General features: G+C 42.3%; 1 protein-coding gene across 3 annotated transcripts; it reads right to left on the bottom strand.

Annotated features, from left to right (window-relative positions):
- Positions 1 to 381: 381 nt before the first annotated feature.
- On the bottom strand, positions 382 to 23,940 carry POU6F1 (POU class 6 homeobox 1). 3 transcript variants are annotated; one of them, XM_031937876.1, is made up of 12 exons: positions 23,297 to 23,940; positions 20,881 to 21,046; positions 18,882 to 18,980; positions 13,819 to 14,014; positions 10,701 to 10,822; positions 9,046 to 9,271; positions 8,190 to 8,434; positions 7,448 to 7,576; positions 6,940 to 7,140; positions 5,591 to 5,732; positions 4,870 to 5,038; positions 382 to 3,651 (listed from the first exon to the last, which is right to left on the bottom strand). In XM_031937876.1, exons 3-12 carry the CDS (start codon positions 18,927 to 18,929, stop codon positions 3,306 to 3,308), a joined length of 1,824 nt encoding a protein of 607 aa, XP_031793736.1. In that variant the 5' UTR covers positions 18,930 to 18,980; positions 20,881 to 21,046; positions 23,297 to 23,940; the 3' UTR covers positions 382 to 3,305. The 3 variants fall into 3 exon arrangements, with proteins under 3 accessions (XP_031793736.1, XP_031793735.1, XP_031793737.1); XM_031937875.1 differs by lacking the exon at positions 20,881 to 21,046 and having other exon boundaries at positions 23,297 to 23,939; XM_031937877.1 differs by lacking the exons at positions 20,881 to 21,046; positions 23,297 to 23,940 and adding an exon at positions 21,524 to 23,235.
- Positions 23,941 to 24,662: the final 722 nt, after the last annotated feature.

Genomic DNA, 24,662 nt, shown 5'->3' with positions numbered 1-24,662 from the left:
TAATGAGCAATGTTTCTAGGATTCTTTTGATCTCAAGACCTTGAAAGGAATTTAAGGGCTTTTTTTCAGAGTTATCTGATCATTTTGGGGAGGCTATGGTGGGGAGGGAGAAAAGGGAATGGTGAAGCTCACTTCATACCAGCAAAGGCTAAGTAGATGTTACCAGAAAAGTAACATAAAGACTCCAAATTCTTAACAGATATACAATCAAAAAATGAGGTTCTGTTTATCCATTAAGTCTCAGCTCTCCAGTTTTTCCACTAAAGAAAATCCCAAAGACAAATAAAGATCTTATTTACTACTACTGTTCTGGAGAAGTTTGGACTCAGATACTGATTTCCCTAGAATCTTGTTCCACTGAGTGAATAAAAAGCAACTAGATTGATATAAAAAGAAAAAATACTGTTTATTTCACACAACTACATCAAATGTTTCTCTTCCCATCCCACAAAAAGAAAAAAAAAAATGGCCACTTGACTCCATAGGGTCTGACCTTGCCCCATGACAGACAGATAAGGAGAGAAAGAAATGAATTTGGCAAAGATGATCTAAAGGAATGATACAGCCTTCTACACTTAGTCCTGGTTGTGTTGTCTATCTAGATCCTATTTGTTTTGCATGTCACTCAAGCTTATCACCAAGAAATCACGGTTAGGCAACTGTTTTGAGAACCAATATTCTGTTCTTTTCTGAAATGGAATATCACATTCTTGTGCCCAGCATAGGGCTTCCAAAGATCAGCTCCTTAAAGCTAGTTAGGCTTTCTTCTTAAAGAAAGAGAGAAAAAAAAGAAAGCCAGTCATTCCCTCCCCCATGATGCACTTAGCAGCCACTCTCCAAGTGGAGAGAAAGGCTCCCAAAATTCAATCCAATTGCTCTCACTGTCTGACAGTGAAAAAGATCTCAAGGAGACAATCAGACAATTCAAGCAGATCTGTAACTCCCACTGATAGTTACCTCAAAGAGCAGTGAGGCATTTTATAATAATCAAATGAGGTAATAAGCTAATAATAGATAATGAGCGCTTTGCAAATATTAAAGCGCTATATGAATGTTAGCAATTATTTTCCCATTGGTCTGTGGGGTTGTCTGTTTATTTTTCCAGGGGAGTAATAGAAGATAAGAAGTCTATTTTTATTCCACCATTGGTGACATCACATTTCCCACTCCTGAAAGCTAGTCAGGCTATGTCTCACCTAGGTTGCTGGGGTTCAAGGCAATTCACAGATATTAAGCATCAATTATATGAGTCCTGGTCACCAGTGAGAGTGTTTAGGATCTAACCTAATTCTGAAAGTGCTTATGTAGACTAAAATGAGACATAAATTGAAACCTCATCTAGGCGAATCCCTAGATGCCTCCCTATGTTCTCTTTGATGCTGACTTGTAATTCTCTATGGCCCCTCTCTCCTTCCTTTATATTCATATTTTTCTTTAAGTAATGTGAAGGGGAATCCTCATCTCTCCTTACCACCATCACACTTTTCTTTTTCAATGTGATTTTTCAAATGATTTTGTCTGAATGAGGAAGAATAACCCTGAACATGCCTATTCTTTGATCACTGGCAGGGATACAGAGCTATTAAGAACTGTTGACAGTGCACGGGGTTGGGAGGAGCTCAGTTCTGGGAGTTAGAAATAAGGGAGAAAAAGTAGAGCATGCCAGTGGAATCTGGGGCAGGAAGAGGATCTTATAACTGCAAAGAGTGCTACAAGATCAGGGCATGACATGTTTGCCAAACTGGCTCTCCATGTATGCCAAGTTTGGGGTAAGCTGGGCAATGGACAATCTCCTCTTGAGAGATAGGAGTCTGTTCTAACCATGGAAAGAGCATGTAGTGACTTGGGAGTGGGCTAATCCTACAGTGTTACTCTTTCATTATTAGGGATCTAACTCAGTGAGATCAGGAGATGGACAGAGTGGCAAGTTGTGTAAACAAAATCAGTTTTATCTAAGGAAACAAGTCCGGTCTGACCTTTTGAAATCACACAGCTGAATCTATGCTATAATAGTTAAAGAAAACTGAGTAATATTTTGGAGAAGGAAACAGGCCAGTGTTTTGTTTCTTAAGCATACATGAAATGATTCAGGAGTATAACAGGGTGAACTTACATGTACAGACTTGGGCTGAGCCTCTGAACAAAGTGAATCTCATCTCTAGGGTCTAAGCCAAGAAGTTAACTGAGAAAGTTAAAAGTTCAATCTTTTGGTGGGAGGGATAGAAAGAGGGAATAATGTCAGGAGGAGAAGTATCAGCTCCTACTGAGTTTTGTTCCTTTTCCTGAGGCAGGCCTGGTTGTCTGTTTTTTTTTTTTTTCTTTTTAATTTAATTTGCTCTTTTGGGGAGGTCCCAGTGCTGTGCTTAATAGGGGGAAGACAAACAACATTCTTTTTCTCATTTTTCTCCAAAGTTTACTGCTTGGGCAGTGGGGTTTTCCGGAATACACCCCTCCTAAGCATAATTCTCTTCTTAGATGTTGGGGCTGGAAGGAATGAGGGAAAGCTGACATTATATACAAGTCTGGGAGGTTGGTTGGTCCCTAGAATGACCTAGGATCTCTCTTCCACTGAAGGCATTGATGGCTAGGGGTCTAGCAATCACGATTTTTTCCTCCCATTAGAACCATGGAATGAAGGAATCTGCATTAGTGCAATTTGTTTCCAAAGGAACAAGGACAGGAATGGAAAGGATAAAGGAGTGGTAGCAGACATGTGACAAAGGGGCTCAGCATTCAGGGATATGTGCTCTGAATAGCACCCCAAACTTCATTTATTTCTGCCCTTGTGGGTCCTTGAAAAGAAACAGAGTACCTGACAAGGTCAGGAAAATGAATGAGGCTGTGCCTCCTCTGTACACAACCACAGAGAAGTGGGAGTTGGACAGAGAATGTTATAGAAAACAAGAATGTAATGGTTAGTGTCCCTTCGGACTTGCTAACCCCTTATAGGAGTAGGCATTTGGGTTCCCAATTAGGATTCCCCCCATAAAACCACTTTTGCAAAGTGCTTTGCTCCAGAGATAATTAGCTCCTCTGGCTTGGCTCCTCCACCAAGAACCTGAGGCTCTCAGAACTGCCTCTCTTCCCTCTCCCTGCCATGGGGCACAGGTGGAGGGAGGAGCTGGGCATCAGACATGCATGCAGCCCCTTGATGGGTAACATGACCCAAGATTAATGCAGTTACACCAAGTGAAGGGCTGACTGCAGTAGGGGAGTGGCAGTTGCCAGCTGGGTGACAGGGGAGGAATACAAAGTGCTAAAACGCAGGCCATTGAAGGAGGGGGTTGGTCCTCTCCACGGAGCCCCTAGGGAATCTGAAAGACATTCAGCTTGCTGGTGTTCTTAAGTGTCTGGCGACGATTGCAGAACCAGACCCTCACAACTTCTCGGTCATAGTTGAGCTCCTTAGCAATCTCCGTGATTTCCTGACCGGTGGGTAGGGGATTCTTTTCGAAGTAAGAATTAAGGGCCTCAATGGCCTGCGGGGTGAAAGACGTGCGTCGTTTCCGTTTCTTGGAGGGCTCTCCACCTACAAACTCCATCAGGTTCTGCTGGCCCTCCTGATTTCGAAGCTCTGCCTCGTTCAGCCACTTCTCCAGCACAGGTTTCAGCTTTTGGGCACTCTTAGGAGTGATGTCTAACTTCTCAAACCTGTAGGTGACCCAGCCCCAGGGAAGCAGAGATGGAAGGCTGAGGTAGTCTGGACCCATCCAAATCCCTCCACCCACCTCCTTGCCAATTATAACTCTTCAGTTTGGGAGGAATAACACTTCAGACTTAGAGCCGGAAAGAACTCTAGAAGCCATCAACTCCCACCCCCTCATTTTAAAGTTAACTAAACTGAGACCCATAGAGGTTAAAATTACCTCCTTAAAGTTACACAATTAGTACGAGATAGAGTTCAAATCCCAGGTGCTTTTACAGCTAGTCCAGTATTCTTTCCATTTCACCATGCTGACTTCCTTCAACTCAGGTGTCCCCCTCACCTGGGATAGGATAGGATTTACTACCTCATATCTTGCCCTCACTCTTTCCTGAAAATGAACTTCCAGAATCTTCAGACTCTCCTAGATTCTAAGATCACAGCAATGAATACATTCCCCTCCCTTAACACACACACAAAATATGACTAAAATGATTGAGAATGACTTTTAAACAAACATATCAGTACTTATACATAGTCTCCTTCAAAAATAGTCACTTTGGCAGACTACAAAGAGATTCACTCACAACATTTTTAGAACTCCTTTCATAGAACTCTGGGAAGCCTACTTATGGAAGAGATAAGAAAAATCAGTCCCACTGCTTGCTCATCACACTTTGCACAGGGATGCTCTATGCCCTGTCTCCACCCTAGTCCTCCTCTCCACAAGCACAGTAACTTGCTTTCATTTTTGTCTCTATTTTCCCAGCATCTAGTGCCTTAAACACAGCAGGTACCCAATAACGGATTGTTGAGTTGAACTGAGGAAGAGATGAAAGCAAAAGTGGATTAAGTTCATTGTGCAGGGCCATAATCAAGGGAGGAACCTAGACCAGAGCTCTCAGCTTTGCAGCTAAGTATTGAAGTACCTAGAGTGCTTTTTTTTTTTTTTTTTAAATTTTTGTTGTTGTTGTTGTTCAAGGAGCCTGGCTCTCTATCCCTAAGAGAATTCAGACTTCATAAAATTATTCAAATGGAATCCTAACAGTATAGAGTTCTCTAGAAATTCAAATCTTACCCTTAGAACACCTTCCCTCATCTTGGAAAAGCCAGGTGTGAGGAGTATAGGGGAAAAGACAGGATATATAGGTGCCTATGAATTCTGATACAGGCAGGGACTCTTACCCGCTCCCCCTACTCTGTTGAAGACCCTACCTATAACTCACCGGCATATTGCTGATTGGCTATAGGCAGGTCCTTCTGTGGCAGTCAAAGCCTGGCCCACCTGAGTCTGGGTGAGGCCGAGGGAGAGCCGCCGGATCTTAAAGTTCTTAGCAAACTCCCGGATCTCTTCTAAGTTTATCCCATCTTCATCCAGACTTGGGGCTTGGGGCTCTAGGCCAGAGGAAGGAACCACAGGTGGGATGTGTAAAATGAGACTATCACAGATAGTAGCAGTAAGAGACTATGGTGTTTCGCAAAAAACTCATGCATCCTTCAGACACCAATGATCCCAACTTTTAGCTCAGGCTGGGAGGAGGGGGAGGAGTATTCATAGTCAGGCAACTAGAAAGGCTATTTCACATGCTTCTCTCTGACCATGGACCCTCCCCCATTCTCTTTATGGATAGTTCTATATTTCCCCTTCTCTAAGCAGTTCATCCCAAATGCTACGTTCCTCAAATACTGGGCGAGAGTTCAGTGGGGAAGGACAAGGCAACTAGTCTTCACCATTATGCCCCAAATCTAGACTAACAGGAATGGGAGAAAGGGAAGCCAGTCCTAGGAATTTGCCCTCTACCCTACCCACTCTCTCCCACCATCTACTCCATGGATATTATTTTCAGAAACTTAAGGAGACTAACCATTGAAGGAAAAAGGAGTTCCTGACAGAAGTCTTTTACTCTCAATTTCTTCCCAGTCCCACCTGCAGCCAAGTATACTTACTAGACACCAGCTGACTGACAGTAGGAGTCTCTGAACAGGTAATAGGGATAGGAGCAGAAGCAGAAGGTTTGGCCACTGGGGCTGAGCTGGTGATGACCACAGCTGGCTGGGACATGGCTGGTGTGGGCTGGATGGGTTGCACCTAAGGAGATAGCAAACCTACTTTCTGCTGCCAAAAGGTCTAGACTCAGGGGGATGCTTACCTCATCTCATGTTTCCAGAGACCCCTTTCTTTGTATTAACAGTGAAACAATGCCATACTATGAGGGTCCAGTATAGCACCCACATGGAATAAGAGGCTACTAGAGGGGCAGATCAAACATGCTTCTTATTCTTCTTTTAATAAGTTAGAATTTTCCATTTTTATTATAATTTGTCAATGAGTAAAAGAAATACAGAATTGTGGAGATTTTCATACTTTCACTTGTAGAGGTAATGCATATTTTATAAAAGAATTTTATAAATCAACATGAATTTGACTAGGAGTTAATGTTTCAATTTCTTATAACATGAATGACATTTTTGTTTTGACATTCACAATTAAAATGCCAAATCTTAGTGCATAGTACAAAACCTGGCACACAGTAGGCAATAAATAAATGCAAGTTGACTGAAACCTATTATAAGGGCTTCCTAGAGAGTTCAGGTCTCCCCAAGAAGAGCCCTAAATTCCAGATTAGTTCTCCCTGATTAACTCTGAAATAAATTAAACACTATGCTAAAAGCTCAAGAATTTAATGCTTTTTAGACCCTGAATGACCTAGAATCATACTGCTTCTTCTGTTGTCATATTACTATCTACCTTTCAAGATTCTTCCAGGGAATGTATTCTGCATCAAAGTGTTATACAAAGTAAGCTCTTGCTATCATCATTATTATTCTCATCATCGTGGTCATCAATGACAGTAACCACCACAATTTGTTGGTCTCTCCAGCTTGACTCTAAGTATCAACATCCAGTCTGAAAGGCACTTCCTATTAAGCCTGTTTGGACACTGCTCTCCTATACTTCAAGGACAGCTCCAGCATCATGAGTCCAAGATTTGATGGTTTATAAAGTATTATCCTAATAGAGATTGTGTGCGGTTCAGTCATAGCTCAGTCTATTAACTATATTCAGTTTATCTCATCTTGTTTGCATATAGCTGTTTTCATGTAGTTTTCCCCATTAAACAGAGAGATCCTTGAGGGCAGGGGCTATCTGTATTCTTTCTTTGTATCCTTATTGCTTAAGTACAAAGCCTGATGTGTGGGAGGCACTTAATAAATGCTTATTGACTAACTGCCAAGAACTCTTCCTTACCCTGTGGGCCCAGGCTAATTCTCAAGGAACACTCCAGTTTTCTTACCTCACTCTTGGCAGGTGACTCTGGAGTACTGGGTTTCCGGACAGCTGCAGAGGGAAGAGAGCTACTGGCCAGTGTAGCAATCACTTGGCCCTGGGCATTCAGTAGTAGCTGGGGGGTCACAGCTTGGACCTGCAGATTCTGTGCTGGAGCTGGGGCTGCTATGCTGGCTGAGTTTACCACCCATGGAAGAGTTCCAATGACCTGCAAGGGGAAAAGAAAAGTAGGCCTGTGATTAAAGACAGACATTGAATCTTACCATTATTCTCTGCAACTCCAGATTTACATGGGGACAGACAATGGGTTATGTCTTATGAGGGCTTCCACTGTAAAATGAAGGAGGAAAATTTCTAAATTCCTTTCCAACTCTGATGTTCAGTGGTATTCCCTTATATCTTCATTCTATCCAGAGAATCTTTCTGAATTCCCTTTGCTTCTGACACTCGACAAGAATGCCACTTTCCAATCCCCTTCCATGATTCAACCTGTGTCTCTGGACTCATCCACTTGCCTGCCCTTGTGCGTTGGTCAAGATCTGACTCGTGATCCCAGGCACACTGGGAATGGCATTGGCGATCACTGGGGTGGTGGTCAATGAGCCCAAAATCTGGGTCTGTCCCCCAAGGGAGGCAGCACTGATCTGTAGGGGAAGGAAATGGCTAAGAATAAGAACCCAAATGATAGGATAGGAAAACAAAAACTTGAAGGAAGAGGGAAAAGAGAAAAAGTTAGAGGGGCTATGTAGAAGATAAAGTCTTTATTAACCTGACTATAGACTTGGGGCTGAGTGTTTAGCCTCAGCTGGTTGGCAAGGAAGCAGGATGAAAAGGACAAGAGGGGTAGCAACTAATATCCTCTTGGCCTGATTGTTAGACCTAATTGATCTCATTATCCAGGCATAAGACTTCTAGGTATTGATCTTAATCTGAATCCTATCTGTATCCTATCCTAGAAACTTCTCACTAGATATCTTCAGTCCTCAAAAGTCCCACTCCAATCACCCAAACCATTTGGCATCTGAAAAATTCACCTTGTTTTCTGTGCAGAATTCAGTGATCTTTGGGATGAGTTAGTAGCACTTTTTAAGAGAGCCAGTTTCTGGATGATGCTGGGTATGCTTTGGAACAACATGGCTCAAAGTTCCTGAATTGAGGAAGGTAGAAAGGGAATTCCCTTCCCCTTTAGGGACAATCTTTTGCCTAAGCCTCAAGACTGGTAGACCCAGTTAGCAGAGGATATGGGAGGTAGCTTACGATTCCTGGGTTAAATGTGAAGCCTGCAGGCTGGACTGTGATCTGCGTAGGAGTGTCTGCTGGCTTGGGGGTAGGGGTGGCAGCAGGCTGTGGCAGGATGGCAGGTGGGGTCTGCAGCAGTGTCTGGGGCTGGAACAGCGCCTGGGACTGGGCAGCAGAAGGCCGGGACTGGACAGGCGGGGAAACCTGCAGGGGTGGTGCAGGCTGCACAGGAGCTGGTAGAGCGGTGTTCAGGACAGCAGCCGCTAAGGAGCAAGGCAGAGACAGGAGCGCTGAAATGTCTTGCTGCACTCCGGACTGGTTCCATTCCCATAGGCACTGGTATAGACAGGGCATCAGGCAGGCAGGAGGAAAGGGGACCAAGGGGGAATGGGAAACAAAGCCCAGTAGAGAGATGGAGGCATGAAGGGCGGCTGCCCTGCCTTTCTCTCCTTGGAGGCAAGGGGTCACATGCCAATATCTCTCACCCATCTGCCAGAACCACCCCCTCCCATCAGGTTGAGACACTTGTAGGTTTTAAAAACCAAATCTTGACTCTTCTTCAAGTCCTTCTGAGGATGCTGGTCACCTGGTGACCTCTTAAGAGTCTGACAAATGATAAGGGAACAGTCACAGACAATTGTGGTTGTGGCCCAGAAGCCTCTTTGGCCCCCATGTGATGCTGTAGCCCAAATCTTGTGATGTGCAGAGGACTCCATGGCTGAGTTTTCTGGGCTGTATGCTCCAGTTTCTAGGATTGTCTTCCCAAGGTTTGGCTTCTGGTTCTGAGCTTGGCATGGAGGATGCACAGAAAGGGAAGACGAAGTGGGGCAGAGAAAGAGTGGCCTTGGTGCTGTCCTGGGGGTGGTGCCATTACCTTGCAAACCAGCTAAAGGTGGTTTGAAAATCCCCCCCGTGGGAGAAGCAGCGGTCAGTCCTGGGAGGGCAGCCACGGTTGCTGTAGGAATTGTCCACACGGCCAGCCCCTGCTGACCAGCCACTTGACCTGCAATACTGATGGGGATAAGAAGAGGTTGAGTAACAGCTCCTGCTGGAACCATTACTCCTGTCAGAACTGTTGCTAAGTTTTCCTGAGTCAAGACCTGCAAAAGCAAACGAGATTTCAAAAAGAAAAGAGAAAAAAATCAACGTTGACAGCCAAAAGCACCAGGCCTGCCAGACCTGGGGAAGCATAAACAATGCATTTGGGGGGATAGGGGGAAAGAGGAAGGGGAAGCATAAACAATGCATTTGGGGGACAGGGGCAAGAGGAAAGGGTCAGAGGAGTTAGGGGAAGAACTAAGGCTTTCAAGGCCAATGGCACCCTAGATTTAGCTGAGGGGAGTAGGGCTTTGACAGACCAGAGATTTCCCCCTTCCCACTCCCATCTGAAAAGAAGAAGGGTCTGAAAAGAGAAGGGTCACAAAGGAACAGTGCCCCAATCTCCTTCCCTGGCCAGGTCTCTAAGGCAATAGCTATAAGATGTAGCAAAAGAGGCATGGCTCCAGTAAGGCCTGCTTAAGGTTATAAGCCTGGACCATAAGCTCCTCTTTCCTACAGTGATCACACATCTTCTAGACTTCTTAACCATATCTGACCTGGGCTTCTTAGTTTGGAGGCTCTTCAAAATATACCAATAGAGCAGGGTTTAAAAGGTGCAATGTGGCCAAGGCCACATAAAACCTCAGAGGAGCTCTAGGATTAAGGAGAATACCTATATTCAGTAAACTGGGCTCTGAGGTTAGGTTCTTAGTCTGAGATCTATGAATTTAAATTAAAAAAAAAATAACTTGCCATATAGATGTTTTTCTTTGTAATGTAAAATCTTTATTTTATGCATTTAAAAACATCCTTTTGAGAAGGGATTCATGGGCTTCATCAAACTACTGAAGAGGTGCAGGACTTACTATTTTAAGTCCCCAGATCTACTATGTCTTTGTAAGTGATCAAAGGCCCCAAAGAGTCAGGTTCTGGATAAATCTAAGTGACTCCCAGGATCCAGGTGAGATTGGTTTGATTATTTTGTTAACTGTTTGGGGTCCCAGTAGAGTCCTAATAGGATCCTACTCAGTGAATAATTTAGAAAGATTCTCAGTTAATGGACTAACAAACACCCTAGTAGCCTAAAAAATAATAATAATAATGCAACTTTCAAAAAACTTTGCTTTTTCTAAGGGATTGACTCATGAGCAGAGTGGGATGAGGTAATATTTAGTCCAATGTATAATTTTCAATGGCAAATTCAGGCCCAGTCTCCCTGCCCTCCTGGCAGAGAGACAAAAGTTTTAGGTGCCCTATGAGGGCAGGTCATAGACCAGAAAAAAGTATGTATATATTATGTGTATGTTGGAGTAGGGGAGGTGGAGATGGGGGTGGGGAAAATTGTTTTTCTCAGGGACTACTCCCTCCCCAAACTCATAACTCATTCCAAGGCCAGGCTAGCAAAACAACTTCATTCCAGTAACTATTTCTTCCCCTTTATGCTAGCTTCCCCTTCTCTGCCCAATATTCAGATCCCTAGATGGTTCTTACCTGGGAAGTGGCTTGTACAGCTAATGGCGTCAGGGTCGGTGGTGCTGGAGGCTGACTAGGTACTTGGTTAAAGGTGGCAGCAGTGGGCACAGGGCTGGGTGTGATCCCGGTCAGTGATTTCACTTTACATAGGAACAAGAGAGAAAAGAGAATGGTAGTGAGTCAGAAAAAGGTAGTCAATAGAAATTCATTAGCTAAAAGTGCAACTCCCTTCTCTCCCCAGTGACTGACTATAGCATCTTGGAATTGTTGACCACTGTTTTGTCATGTTTCCTTAGATAAACAATGGAATGTGGATGGGTAGGAGAGAAAGGTTCTCCAACTATTCCTGGAAAACAAAATAGAAATTGCTGGAGAGCCCATTTGCCTATGGTAAATACAATAAGTTAAAATCACCATTTTTTAAACTAAATAAAGTACAACTTTTGGGGAAGGGGGGAACAGGGTCCTCTGTCTCTCTGTCTCTGTCTCTCTCTATCTCTCTCTCTCTCTGTCTGTCTACATTGGCATCCATAGCTTAGGATCCTAGTATCCCAGAAATTTTGAACACAGATTGATACTATTCCTGGATTTACAGGATACAACAATTTGAGTGTTATACTCCATCTTCTGATGAACCATAAGAAAACTGGTTATAGGCTGTTATTATTACCTATAATTTTGCAAATATATTTACAAGGATTTGCATGGTCCCTTCAAATGCCCAGGCTTCATGTTTTTAAAGTGAAAGAGAACAAATGGAAGAATATAGCCAGTAGAAAAAAAAATAAAGTCTTGGATTCTTTAAAGCAGTGGTTCCCAATTTTTTTTTATTTCAGTACCCCTGTACACTATTAAAAATTATCAAGGACCTCAAAGAGATTTTGTTTATATGGGCTATTAGTTATCTATATTTACCATATAAGAAGTTAAATTTAATATTATTTTGAAAATAGATTTGACTTTGAGGACCCCTTGAGAAGGGAAACTCTTAAGGATCCCCAGATCATACTTTGAAAACTACTGCTTTAAAGAGAGAGAATGGAAGGAGGGATAAGAACTTAACAAGGGGAAAGGGAAATCTTTCTTAAGGTACCCTGGAAACCAGATAACAGGACAACTGTTTAGCTTTGAGACAGGGATCTAAAGAATAAAATCTGCTCATTTTATACCAGAAACTTTGTTCACTAGGGTGCACCAAGGGCAATTGGCACAATTTGAGGAAAAGGGGAGAAAAAAAAGATTGACCATTTGACACTGTCTGAAAGGTGACATTGGTTTTCCTCTACTGTGGGCTGACAAACCTTTAATTTTCTACTAGAGTTGGAAAAGATGCCAAATACCACTCTTCTCTTTCCACTGATTTTGTGTGTGTGTGTGTCTGTGTTTTTGATTGGGATGCTTCCACTGAGTCACTGTCAGCCATATCATGAGCTCTCCTTGCTACCAAAGCCATTGGTTTTCTAAAAGGATGTTCTAAAGGACTTAGTTAGATAAGAGTTTTCACCAACCTCCCTAGTCTATCCAGGAGTTTGAGAGTCACCTGCTGAAAAACCTATTTGCACAACAAATCCGCAAGAACATATATGATGAAGAAGCTGCCTGTGAGAGCTGATTCGTACAATTTTTTTTCTTACTATCTCAATGATAACAGAATTCCTTTAGCTGGGGACAAAGCCTATAATGATGAATAAAAAGGAAAATGCCCCTGGGAAAGGTAACAGATTGAATAAAAGTTATATGATGTTTAGAATGAAGTATTTTGCTCACTTCCTTGGAGCAGGTTTGGATGGCAGGGAGAAAGGCACTGGATACCTCAAGACTGGGAGCCACAAAAAAAGCAAATGAGCACAGAATGGGGAAACTGGGAGGTGTTGAATACACATTTCACAATTTTGCTGAGGATTTAGTCCAGAAGCTAGGCTCCACCAGCTATATTAAGAAGAAAAGGGATTATTAGGTGCAATGGTCTTATCTTCCTCAGGCAGGATCAATGTACAGGGTTCCATTCTGATTCATGGGATTGTAATGGAAAATATATCATTCATTCATTTTAATTTCCAAATTCAGCAAGAGGGAAAAGAGAGGGACAGTTGACATGGGGAGAAGCAAAAGAAGGGAGAACCACAAATATGTTTCAATATTCAATGTTTCAATATATGTTTCCATACAGTTTTGTATCCAGGCAAATAGTTGGTTAAAATGTTGCTGTTCCTTCTTGGAGGAGATGTGTCTTTTCTTGCCTTTTCTCATGTTCCCTTGCCCATTTGCAGATGTCCAGCACTAGACACAGTGTAGTGGTGATGGTAGTAGCAGTAGAAGTGAAGTTTTTGATGTGATGAATGTTTTTTAACAGACATAGGGGAGAGTATATGCACATTGTTCTGGGGATATCTTGTATGGACTGGGAGGCAATTTCTTGTGGAACCTAAAAAGGATCCTAGGTTCTTCTAGAAGGAGCTATTAAGTATATTGTATTTGGACGGCCAAGATCATAGTTCTGAACCCCACATGAGTCAGTTAGTTTTTTTGTTTTTCTGTTCTGTGATCTCCCATACTATTAGTCACAAAAATATCTAGATGAGGGAGTTGGCTATATCATCACAAATTCAGGCCCCACTGTGAGGAAGAAAAGGGAAGAACAAGTATGTACTCCAACAAATTATCTACACTGAGAAATATCACCAGACTAACTCAAGATAGTAAAGCTGGGATTTCTCCTCCCTATTTTGTCCACTAGCTCCTCTGTATTACAAATAAGATTACATATTTTGGATGGGCAGATTTCGTAGTGTTTCCATTTCCTTTAAGATGAGCTTGATAATCTAGTCTTTTAATTCCCATTGAATCTATTCAGACACAATATATAAAACTCACTTTATTCCTCTTACCTTATCATGATTCAAACTAGCCTAGCTGTGGACTGGATGGAAATGCAAAGCATTTCCTTGAACAAGGAGTTTGCCTTCTTGTCAGCAAGAAGGTCGAACTGTGGTCAAAAAATAGTAATATACAAGTGGTCAACAAGATTCTGATGTAAACTGGGGCTCAGAAGTTAGTATTAATCCTTGGGGCAATGTGGAATAGGCAATAGGGAGGAAGTCAAGGAGCAATAGAATTATGAAGAATGGCTTTGTACCAGTTGCTTCTGCAGAAGGGTCTGGATTTTCTGGCCCTGTTTCTTGGGTGGACTTGTCTGCCTCGGTGGGGACACCACTCTGGGAGGTGTCAGCCGCCAGACTCTCTAGGACTTTGCCTTCATCTTCATTTGGGAGCTGGGCATCCACTCCAACTTCCAGTACTCGGATTGTCTCATGACCAGACATCACGATGACCTGCAAGAAAAGGGTGGGGACAGTTGATAGGAGAGATAGAGGGAGCTGTAGCCCTTGGGGTCTAAAGCTCCACACTCAGTGGGGGCAAAAAAGAGCAAGGGAAACCAGGATTTAAGAATGAAAGGCTTATGCCCAAGTGATTTCTGTGGGTAGAAATCCCAGCTGCAACTTCCCCAAGATATAATTCCAAAGAAGATGTTGCCCCTGTATCCTGTTACATGGCAGGATAACCTTTAGCAAGCAGATCAAGTAAATCCTTGCATTGCTTTGCTGTTAGGTTTAAATATTTGCTGGTACAGTACAGTGAACTGCTTTGGAAGATATTAAATTGCCAAGCCACTGGATGTCTTCAAGAGAAAGATGAATGATCACATATTGGAATTTTGTTAAGAATGACTTGTTCTCAGGTAGATTTTGTACTCACTAATCTATGAGATCCTTAGGTCTTTTTCAACTCTGAGAGCACTTCTACAATTCTAATGTTCACTTGCTCCCTCTGTTGGATTTAAAAAATACAAAAAGTTCAGGGTCCCACTCAAGCACAATGTCCTATTTCTAACACTGTATGAATATCTCTAGAGATATGGCAGATCTGTGAAGTCCCCCTAGCACAGTGAATTACTGCATAAGCTGGGTCAGGGAATTCCCTTAGTTCCCAATCAGAAATTTTCCTAAAGATAAAGAACTGTTTCAGTAAGATGAATGCATGAATAAAGAAAAAAGCATTCAAGTCCTTATTATGTGCCATTGCATATTTGGGGAGAAGGGACAGATTTTGTGGTGTTTCCATGACCTCTAAGGTAAGCCTCATGATCTATGTGCCAAGTACACAGTAAACATTTGGGATGCATCTAGAAAAAAACAAGACTCCTGACTGCTCACAAAGAGCCTACATTTTAATTGAGAGAAACAACATGTATAAGAAGGTTCAACTGAAGGGCAGATGGAAAAGCCTGATAGTCCTTAGAGTGCATCAATAGAGATCATGATAAATCTCAGGGATCCTTAGAAAGTGAGGGTAGGTCAGATAGCAATACTTGGAGGTTGGGAGCTGGAAAGACATGGAGATCCTCAATCTTCCTGGAAGGATTATAGTTACCGTCTAAAGCAGTATCAATGGCCATCTCCAACCTGTAGCTGGCATTTGGGAGTTCGAGAACCTTCAAAGTTCTTTTTTCTCTCTAACACATTCTGGTATGAAAGAACAATGTCAGAGTTTCCTTGCAATTTATATTCCTGAAACATGGTTACAAAGCTGCTCATGAAGTTCTCTAGTCTGTAAACATAACTTAGATAGTATCCCCATCATTTCACAGAATCTCAGAATTTTAAAGCTGAAAAGGACCTTAAAGCAATCCAGTCCACGTTATACCTGAAAGGAATTCATTTCCAATAAGTAATACCCTATAAGGTTTATCTTCATGGAATGTAAATCTGCTATCTCTCAAGGCAACTCAAGTGACTTCGGGACAGCTGTAACCGTTAGGATTTTTTTTTTCTTGACAATAAGCCTAAATTTTCATCCTTTTATAACTTTTTCCTGACATTGCTCTCTGGGGCCAAACTGTACAAATTTAATCATTCTTCCAAAGGATACATAGCTTTTCAACTATTTGAAGAGAAGACTCCCTTGAGTCTTCTCTAGGCTAAATTTCAGTTTCTTTAAACAATGTTCAGATGCTATGGGACTGGGGACCTTCTACATCCTGGTTTTTCTCCAGCTTATCAATGTTCTTAAGTTATCCACCCCAAACTCAACAGAATACTCTGATAGATCTGACAAGAGACTTATGGAACTTGAATCTCCTTATTTCTGGAAACAAGGTGTCTCCTAAATGGAGCCCAAGATAGATTTTTTTGGCTGCTATATTACATAGCTGCCTCATACTGGTGGGCAGTTCACCCAACCATTCTTACTGGATTCACTATAGATTTATTGTACACAATTTCATCCAGGCCCCTACTGCTGCTAAACAAAGCTTCTATGACTGCTTTATCAACTCACCATCTCATTTTCCACAGTGGCTCTTCCAAATCTTTTCATTTCTTCTCAAACCTCCTAATCTCTTATATGAAAACCTGATTTATATTTTACAGAAAAAAAATTAAGGCTATACCTTGTGAACTCCTTCTTTTCTCCTCTTCCTTATCTCTTATCACTGAGGTGCTTTCTGCCACTCTCTCTTTTTTCACCCTTGTCTCACATGGTGAAGTGGCTTTACTATTTAAGTAACTCAGGGTAACTCCTCTACCTGCTCAAGTGATCCCACTCCATTCCATCTCCTCTAATAGATTGTCCCTTCTGTCATCTCCACTCTATCATTTACTTTCAATCTCTCTCTCTCTACTAGCTCATTTCCTACTGTCTACAAATGTTCCTGTCTTCAACCATCGTGAAAAAAAAATTCTTACTTGATCCTTTCATCTCTACTAACAATTATCCTGTATCTCTTCGGGGTTTTTGGCAGTTAAACTTCTTGAAAAGGCTGTCTGCAACAGGTACCTCCACCTTATCTCTTCCTATTCTCTTCTTAACCCCTACAATCCAGCTTCTGATGTAATCATTCCATTGAAACTGCTCTCTCTAAAATTACCATTGATCTCTTAGTTGTAGAAACCAGTGCTTCTTGCTGACATGCAATCTCAAATCTTGAATTGCTTTCAGACAACTTGAACTAGATGTCCAATAGATATCTTAAAGGAAAGATGTCAGTATAGTACCCTTTATCTTTCCCCCTAAACCCACCCTTACTTTCCTCCTCTCATCCCTATTACTGTAGAGTGCTACACCATGCTCCAAATCCCTCAAGCTCACAATTTAGGAGGCATCCTTGGTGCCTCACTATTTCTTACCCTTCTTCCCACTTCCCCATCTAATCTGTAACCAAGACCTGTAGATTTTACTTTTGAAACATCACTGAAATAACTTCTCTCTTCTGACATTAAGTGTAAGTCATCATATCTCATGACTAGAATACCATAATAGCCTGCTGTGAGGTTTTCCTACCTCAAGTTTTTCCCCATGCCAATCCATCCTCCATTAATCCACCAAAGAAATTTTCCTGAAACACAGGTCTGAGCTACTCAATAAACTCCAGTGGCTCCCTACCATTTCGAGAATTGAATACAAAATGTTCTGTTTGGCATTCAAAACCCTTCATAACCTAGCTCTTTCCTATCTTTCCAGTATTCTTATACCTTATTCCCTGCTACACACTCTTCACCTCAGTGACATGGGCCTTCTTCTTGTTCTATGAGCAGACACTCTGTCTCTTAGTTCAAGGCATTTTCTCTGGCTATTGACCATTTTTTGAATTCTCTCCCTCCTCAAATACTTTTTGATTTCCCTGATTTCCTTTACAATCCAACTAAAATGCCATCTTCTAATTAAAAAATCTTCCCTAACCTCTCTTAATTCTAGTGCTATCCCTCCATTAACTATTTCCTATTTATTCTGTTTTAGAGCTTGTTTGTACAAAGTAGTCTTTGAGTGGTCTCGCCCATTAGAACATGAGCTTGTAGAGGGAAGGGAGTGTCTTTTGTTGTGTGTGTTTTTTTTTTTTTGGTGGGTTTTTTTTTTTTGTTGGTTTTTTTTTTACCCCCAGTGTTTAACACAGTGACTGGCAGATAGTAGGCACTTATTAAATGCCTATTAATTAACTGACTGATTGGTTGAGGCCTGCAAATCTATATCTCCTTGCAATGTAATTGCCTAAGGGAACTCTCAGGTTTCAAGGGATCTCACACTCTTGGAATGGTCACAAACTTCTTAGAGGCTGTTGTAGACTTCAGTTTTTCTACTCTAGCACTTGGCATGTGCCTGAAAGCTTTTGTTCCAAATCTAGGCATAGTTGAAAAAGTAATCAAACAAAAAAAACAAAAAAGTAATCAAACAATGAAGACCTAGAATAGACACTTGAACACTTTGAGAGCTTTTGGTCAGCCACTCTTACTCTGCATATTAATCTTGTCTGGGACCAGACTAAGCAAACATTTAGCCACAATCTTGTCTCTATGGTCTGGACTTGAAAACTAGTTCTAGGTATATATTATGATGACAGAAGACATGGGGTCTCAGAAGAACAGGGACTTAAGAGGAATGATTACCAGCTCAAAAAGTTGATCTTAGATGCAATCTTCTTTTAACATTTCTAAGACCATGTTTGAAATCATCAAACCTCATCCTCTCCTGAAGGATATCAGCACCAAGGGTTAAGGTTTCCATAATTGGAAACTACTTAGGATAGTCAGGTGCTCCAATTAGGCTAGAAACAAAGAGTGAGGGAAAGAGACTAATGCTATCCATTAAGGTTTCAGGAGCTGGAGGTAAACCTGTCAGAATTAAACTCTGGATGGGGATAACAACTCCAAATGTTCTTTCAAATCCTCCTTATATGTGCAGTCTAATGCAATCACAAGATTGTTCCACAATTCTTAGTGAAGTTTTAAGCTATTAAAACTTTTAACGCTTAAAACTGGACTAAGATTTTTGAGACATTCTGTATTTCCATTTGTTGCTCAAAGGTAAGTCTTTTTTCAGTCCCAGTTTCCTCTTTAAAATGTATATTATAATACTTATACAGGATTGTTGCACAGAAAAGTTTTATAAATTATAGAAATGAGTGAATTATTATTGTATATTTGTTTCTGTGTTCCTATCTCCTTCCCTTTCAATATCTGAAAAACAAGGAGCTTGGGGTAGTGGAAAGAACTGACCTGTAATCTGAAATCCTTAAATGCCAAACCTTTGTTTAATTATTGAGAAAATGAAGAAAAATACTTGCTACCTATTTCATCAGACTTTTTTGAAGCCTTTCCTTTTTTAGGAAAATTAGAATGCTATAGAATTGGGAGCTATTTTTATTACCTGTTCATTGACAGTCAGAGATGTGTCAGTCCCTGCTCCAGGATCCATGGTCACTCGGAGTGGGTATGGTGGTGGGGCAAGCTCACTAAGCAGAACATCCTACAAGAAAAGAGCAAAAAAGGAAAGAGCAAAGGATGATGTATTGCAGCCATATAGTCCTTTGAGACACAGTCCATAAAATGGAAAAGGACAAACGCATGGGAATCTGGACCAATGGACTGAATGAGGATGGGAGAAAATCTGGGATTCCTTCAGTATACATGAAGGTGAAGGTTTCTACAGAAAATTGGAGCTACCAGTGCTAGGAAGAGAGAAACGGAACAGTTTTCCAGTCCTCATGGATCAAATCTTTTCAGTGTAGATTCTATTATTCAGTTAAAATTTTTTTTGCAAATTTTCAGATCATAAAATACATCCACATTCATACATGTGGATAAAACATATATCTAAAGCCAAAGAGAAGTATATATTATATAATCTGCTGAATTTTTCATTTTTAAATTTATGACATGACTCCACTTTATTGGGACAGAGAATGAGTTGACTATAAATTTAAAACATAAGGCACAAAGAAGTCTCTCTTTCTTTCACACACACACACACACACACATACACAATCAAGCAGGAAAGTCTCTGTCTTCAATACTGTCTGAATCTTCTCCAAAATGCTCAATTTTCAGACAATGTGTGTCTCCCTCCTGGGAAACTGGGTCTGAAATCATGACAGTTCCTTTGGGTCAGAGCTGACCAACACTAAGGAAAAACACTTAAGAAGGAATCAAGTATTTGCTAAGTATTGACCTCAAGCAGCAAAATCTCATATCAGATAGCATAAAAGCAAGCTATCCTCAAAGATTGGGATAAGCAGTATGAAATGTACCCTCAAATCAATTGTTTGGGACAAGTTCAATTGGGAGAGATTGTGGAAAGAAACAAGATCCCAATGTGAAGAGAGACCCTACAACACTTCCAGGCTGATGCTGAGGAGGTTACTGATTAGGTAGAAGATGTTGGGAAATGGGATAGGCTGGGGCATAGCTTGCCTAGGTTACTACTACCAGAAGAAGAAGAGCTGAGTAACTGATAGTGATCTCACTGTGTGTTTTGACATTGTTCAGTTCATGTCAATGTGAGTGGCATTCTTTAAATTTTGTTGGCATTCACAAAGCTTAATTCAATTCTGTGAATAACTACTATTCCAAATGAAGACTTATAAATCAGTTTTGTTGGCTATGACATTACCAGTAATTTTTATTCCTAGTTTGGCATTACATTCATCATTATTTGGGGGGCATATATAGCATAACAGCAGCATATATGTGCTCAAGGAAATTAATCTATTTTTAATATTGGACCAAAGAAAACATAAATTGGAAAGTACATTTGCAACTAAAAAGTAAATGATATGATGCTAGAAAATTGCAGGGTTACCTTTATTGTTTGGCCAAAAGGACTTACAATTTCATAATTCTGGTAACAGGTGGCCAAAGAAGTCTTCCATAAGGAGGAACGACATAAACAAACCTGTATACAAGGATGGTTAATGACTATCCTATAGCATTTGACAATTATATTGAAGGATGGACTGTAGTTCAGGAGAAGGTGGAGACAAAGACACTATTTAGGTTATTCTAATAGCATAGATGGAGAGTAATGACCTCATACTATAATGGTGGAAGTGAGAATATAGAGAAGAAAACAAACATGAGAGATATTTTGGAGATAAGAGCAACAGTATTAAATGGCCAAATTTGGGGGGTAAAGGCAAGAGAAAGGTCAAAAGCAATATCATGGATAGAAGAGCAGATTTTGAAGAAAAGAAATTAAGTTCTGTTTTGAACATCTTGGACTTGAGGTAGTGGTGGAATATATTCAGGAAAAGATATCCTATAGGCAGTAGAATATATAGGTTTAGACTTGAGAAAGAGGTCAGAGTTGTAAATATCAATAACTCTACTGTCAATTAAATCTCTCGGACTAGATTTAGAAATACTTATACCTTGGTAATAAGTTCCTCATCTCTACAGCTTGAGACTTTTTAAAAAGTCTTTCTTTAGAGTGAAAGAGGCTTCTGCTCTATAGTTTAAAAAATACTCCAGTTCAATGGTTCATGGCAAAGACCAATGTGGTACATCCTTAGTCTCACCCCAGGTTCAGGATTCCATCTGCAGAAAAATCAAGACCGAGGCTGACTAATGATTTTGGGACCTAAGGACCAAAACAGATCAAAAGGCTTCAAGTTTAAGTTATTTCAAAGAGTCTCAAGTTTACCTTGGACTCCAGATTACCTGCCTTTGACCTCAGACTCCCTGAATGCAAAATGAAGATTAAAAACGGGAAGAGACTTTGCACAACTTACTAGGAAGAACTGGCCACAATATAAGGAATTGCAGTCCCAATTAGGGAAAGTGAATGAAGTGAGGGATATTTTCATAACCTGACATTCACCATCCAAAACAGTGCCAGGCAAACAATATTGACTGAGCTAATAAAAGATTATATACATTTGTTGTCTTTCTCATTACTGCCCTGTTCCACCCTGAGTCATGTCAGGAGAAGCGAAAAGAGGACAAAAGCATCAGCCCCCTTACTAGATTTCAAGATGCTTTGAGCCTATGCAAGATTGTATTCCTCGAAGTTACCTTCAACACTTAGCTTTTCTATATTTGGTATTCAGCTCTTCTCTTCAGGGTTGGGGTCACTTGAAAATGTTTTCAAGGAAATAAGTGGTAAGCTAAAAAAAAAAAAAAAAAAAAAAAAGCAAACAAACAACAACAAAAAAAACCAAACCTGCCCATGCTCATAAAACCTTAAGCTCCCTACTCATTTACCTAGTTCCTTAGATATTCCATCTATGGTTGTAGTCAGTGTCCACACTAATTGTACTGCCCTAAGAGACAGGGTAACTCAAATTGCATAAAATCATTCATGGTTACCTCTCAATTCTCCTTGGCGTGTTTCCAAGTTGCATATAACTCTTCATTATGTGCCTACCCTAGGTACCATTGCTGTTTCACTATCCCCTTCATCTTTCCATTTGCAACCCTTCAGCATATGGTCAGCATCCTAGGCTTCATAGGGGCTTGGCAAGTAAAGTTTTAGCAGTAGGTCCTAGACAATAATAAATACAAGTATTCCTCAGTCATTTCACTGCATCGGTCACTTACGCTGGGATAGGGCAGGAAATTAATTTAATATTAAAGCAGGAATAAGACTATAGCCCCTTGAGTCTGAAAGAAATCAAGCTTTGGGTCAGGATTTCCTTCAAAGTAGAATTTCCGACATTGTTGATCCCCTGACCTCATAAGTTTACATGAACAAAGCTTCGCTAAGACTAATTCAAGAAAGGCAGAGAGCCTCTCTCTCTCTCTCTCTCTCTCTCTCTCTCTCTCTCTCTCTCTTTCTCTCTCTCTCTCTTTCTCTCCCCCCGCCCTTTTTTTTTGACACTGGTGACATTGGGAGAAGGGGAGTGGCAATATATTTTTGGAAAATAGAGTTAGGAAGTGGCTAGGGCTAATTCTATTAAATTAATTCTATTAAAGTGCCTTTGTTTTCTGCTGCCCAGGTAAGACCCTTGAACCTGTCCAGACTCAGATTGCTGTCGCTGCAGGTGAGCTGCCACTTTGTGTTAAATCCTGTTTGCTGATGATCCAAAGAGGGGAGGGGGCCGAAGAAGACGCCTCCCTCAGGGCTCCATTCTCTGTGGTAGTGATGGGGCATATCAGCCCGATTATTATGATTATTTATTAATAATCATTATCGTGATTAAATATTTATGAAACACCCATGTCCTATTCAGTTCCAGTGATCCTCCCACTACCCACCCTTTCGGTTACTCTCAAGGTCCCGACCACCATCACCATCACCCCCCACCCCCCTGCCTCGAGATTTCTACCCGCTCAGTCAGGAGGAGGAGGGATCAGGAAGGAAACTGAGGCTCGACCACTGTAAGGGGACCAGATTGTCCCTAAAGCTCTAAGAACCCAGGCGTTCAGCTTTTCCATGGGCTCTCTAGTCCCCGCAATGTGGGGGCGCAAGACTTCCACTGCTGTTTCTACCCCAGCTGAGATGGGGGAGGGGCAGAAGGTGGAGGACCCAGCCCAGATCTAGCCTCTGGGCGCTTTGCCACTCTCATCCGTGGTGGCCGGCGGGCTGGAGCGGACGCGGCCCCCCGGGGCTCAAGGCCCCCCAAGTCGGCAGGGAGCGATGCGCTGTCCCAGCTCCCTCAGTCGCCTGGTCCCTGAGCTACTCGTCGCCCCGGCCCTCGCCTTTTTTTTCCCTCTCTCTCTTTATCATAAATATATAAATTATGCTAATTACGGGCATTGCATATTAACCAAACCCGAAACCTCCCCTGCCCAGCCCCCCTCCCCCCCCTTTGCAAACCCCTCCCCGCCTCGGACCCCGCTACTCACCGGAGCCCGAGCCGCCGCTGCCTCGCCCCCGATGCTCGGCGCCCCCCTATTAGGGATTCATCTCACAGTCCGGGCCTCGGGGCCCGGGGGCCCGGGGGCCGGGGCTGCCTGCAGACAAAGGAGCCAGCGCGATCGGGCTCTCCTGGGCTAGGCTCGGCCGCGGAGCCGGCCCGGACCCGCAGCCCGTCCGCGCGTCCCGAGACCCCCGGCCAGCGCTGGGTGGGAGTGGGAGGGCAAGTGAAAGTGGGGGAACTCCGAAGGCTGTCAAGGGAGGGGGGGGGGCAAGAGGGGCGCGGCTGGGGAGCAGCGAGGAAAAGAAGGGGGACAGTCGGATAAAAATTTTTCTTTTCTTTTTTTTAAAAACCTTTCTCTCTCCCCCTTCCCCCCGTTTTCCCCCTCGTCTTTTTTCCCTCCTGCTACTTGGGAATTTTTTTTGCTGCTGCGTCATGAACATAATTTATGCAAAGAGCTTTGCCGCATGCTGTACCGCTCCAGCTGGACGCCAGGGGGCGGTGGGATGGGTTGGATCTTAGGAGGGGGAGAAGGTCTGCTTAGTGGGGAGTGTAGGTATGGGAGGGAGGAAAAGCTTGGGCTCTGACCTCGAGGCAAAGTGAGAACATCTCTCTTCCAAATTAACCTCCTCCCCTTCCCCTCCCCCCCGCCCCGCCCCTAGCTGTGGAGTTCTAGGTAGGGTTGCTTCATTTGCATTAAGGATGCGAATCTGGATAGCTTCTGGACCCAGAACTAGATGCCGCTTTCTATTTAGTCTCGGTCATACAACTCCAAGGAAGGAACACTATTATTGGGTTTGGGAAGGGGCGGGGGGTGGGGGGGTGGGGAGAAGAGAGAGAATAAAGACTGCAACCCTGCTCCTTTTCACACCCCCGTGCCCTGAAAATATTGGCCAACTCCCCTGCCCAATGAGATTCAAGGTCACCTTTTCCCTACGCTCCCCAGTCAAGGGTCCTGCCAGGGACCCTGGGGAAATGTCCATAGCATACTTGACGCAACAGGATATTTTGTGGACCTTCAACCTTGCAGCCTCCACTATAATGCCGCTGATGGTCTGGGACAGAGCCGCCCTGGGCAAAGCAGGCAGCCATCCGGATGGAAGAGAGATGGGTGACAACAAAGAGAAATGAAAGGACTTGCACTTTTTAACATTGCACTTCATAAGTGCACATATTTTAAGACAAAAAGAAACCCCATAAATTATGTTTTCTATAGCTCGCAGATATTTATTTTGTGCTGTCGAATCCCCAGAATGAAAGTGAAGGATCCGGTGCATTGATGCAGCTGGGAGGAGAGGGAGAGTTTTGACCGCGCTGACATTTTTGATCATTGCCTAAAGGTGTACAGGGATGAA

The sequence above is a fragment of the Sarcophilus harrisii genome, chromosome 5 (genome assembly GCF_902635505.1).
Source record: "Sarcophilus harrisii chromosome 5, mSarHar1.11, whole genome shotgun sequence".
Classification (NCBI taxonomy): Eukaryota; Metazoa; Chordata; class Mammalia; order Dasyuromorphia; family Dasyuridae; genus Sarcophilus; species Sarcophilus harrisii.
The sequence above is the reverse complement of the archived record's forward strand: the minus strand, read 5'-3'. Positions and strand labels throughout refer to the sequence as shown.

Coding starts and splice junctions, on each gene's coding strand:
- POU6F1 (XM_031937876.1), bottom strand. CDS start 18,929: ATGGATCCTGGAGCAGGGACTGACACATCTCTGACTGTCAATGAACAG. Junction 9,272..10,700: donor CTGTACAAGCCACTTCCCAG/GTAAGAACCATC, acceptor TTGCTTTTGCAG/GTCTTGACTCAGGAAAACTT. Junction 8,435..9,045: donor ACCTTTAGCTGGTTTGCAAG/GTAATGGCACCA, acceptor CTTGCTCCTTAG/CGGCTGCTGTCCTGAACACC.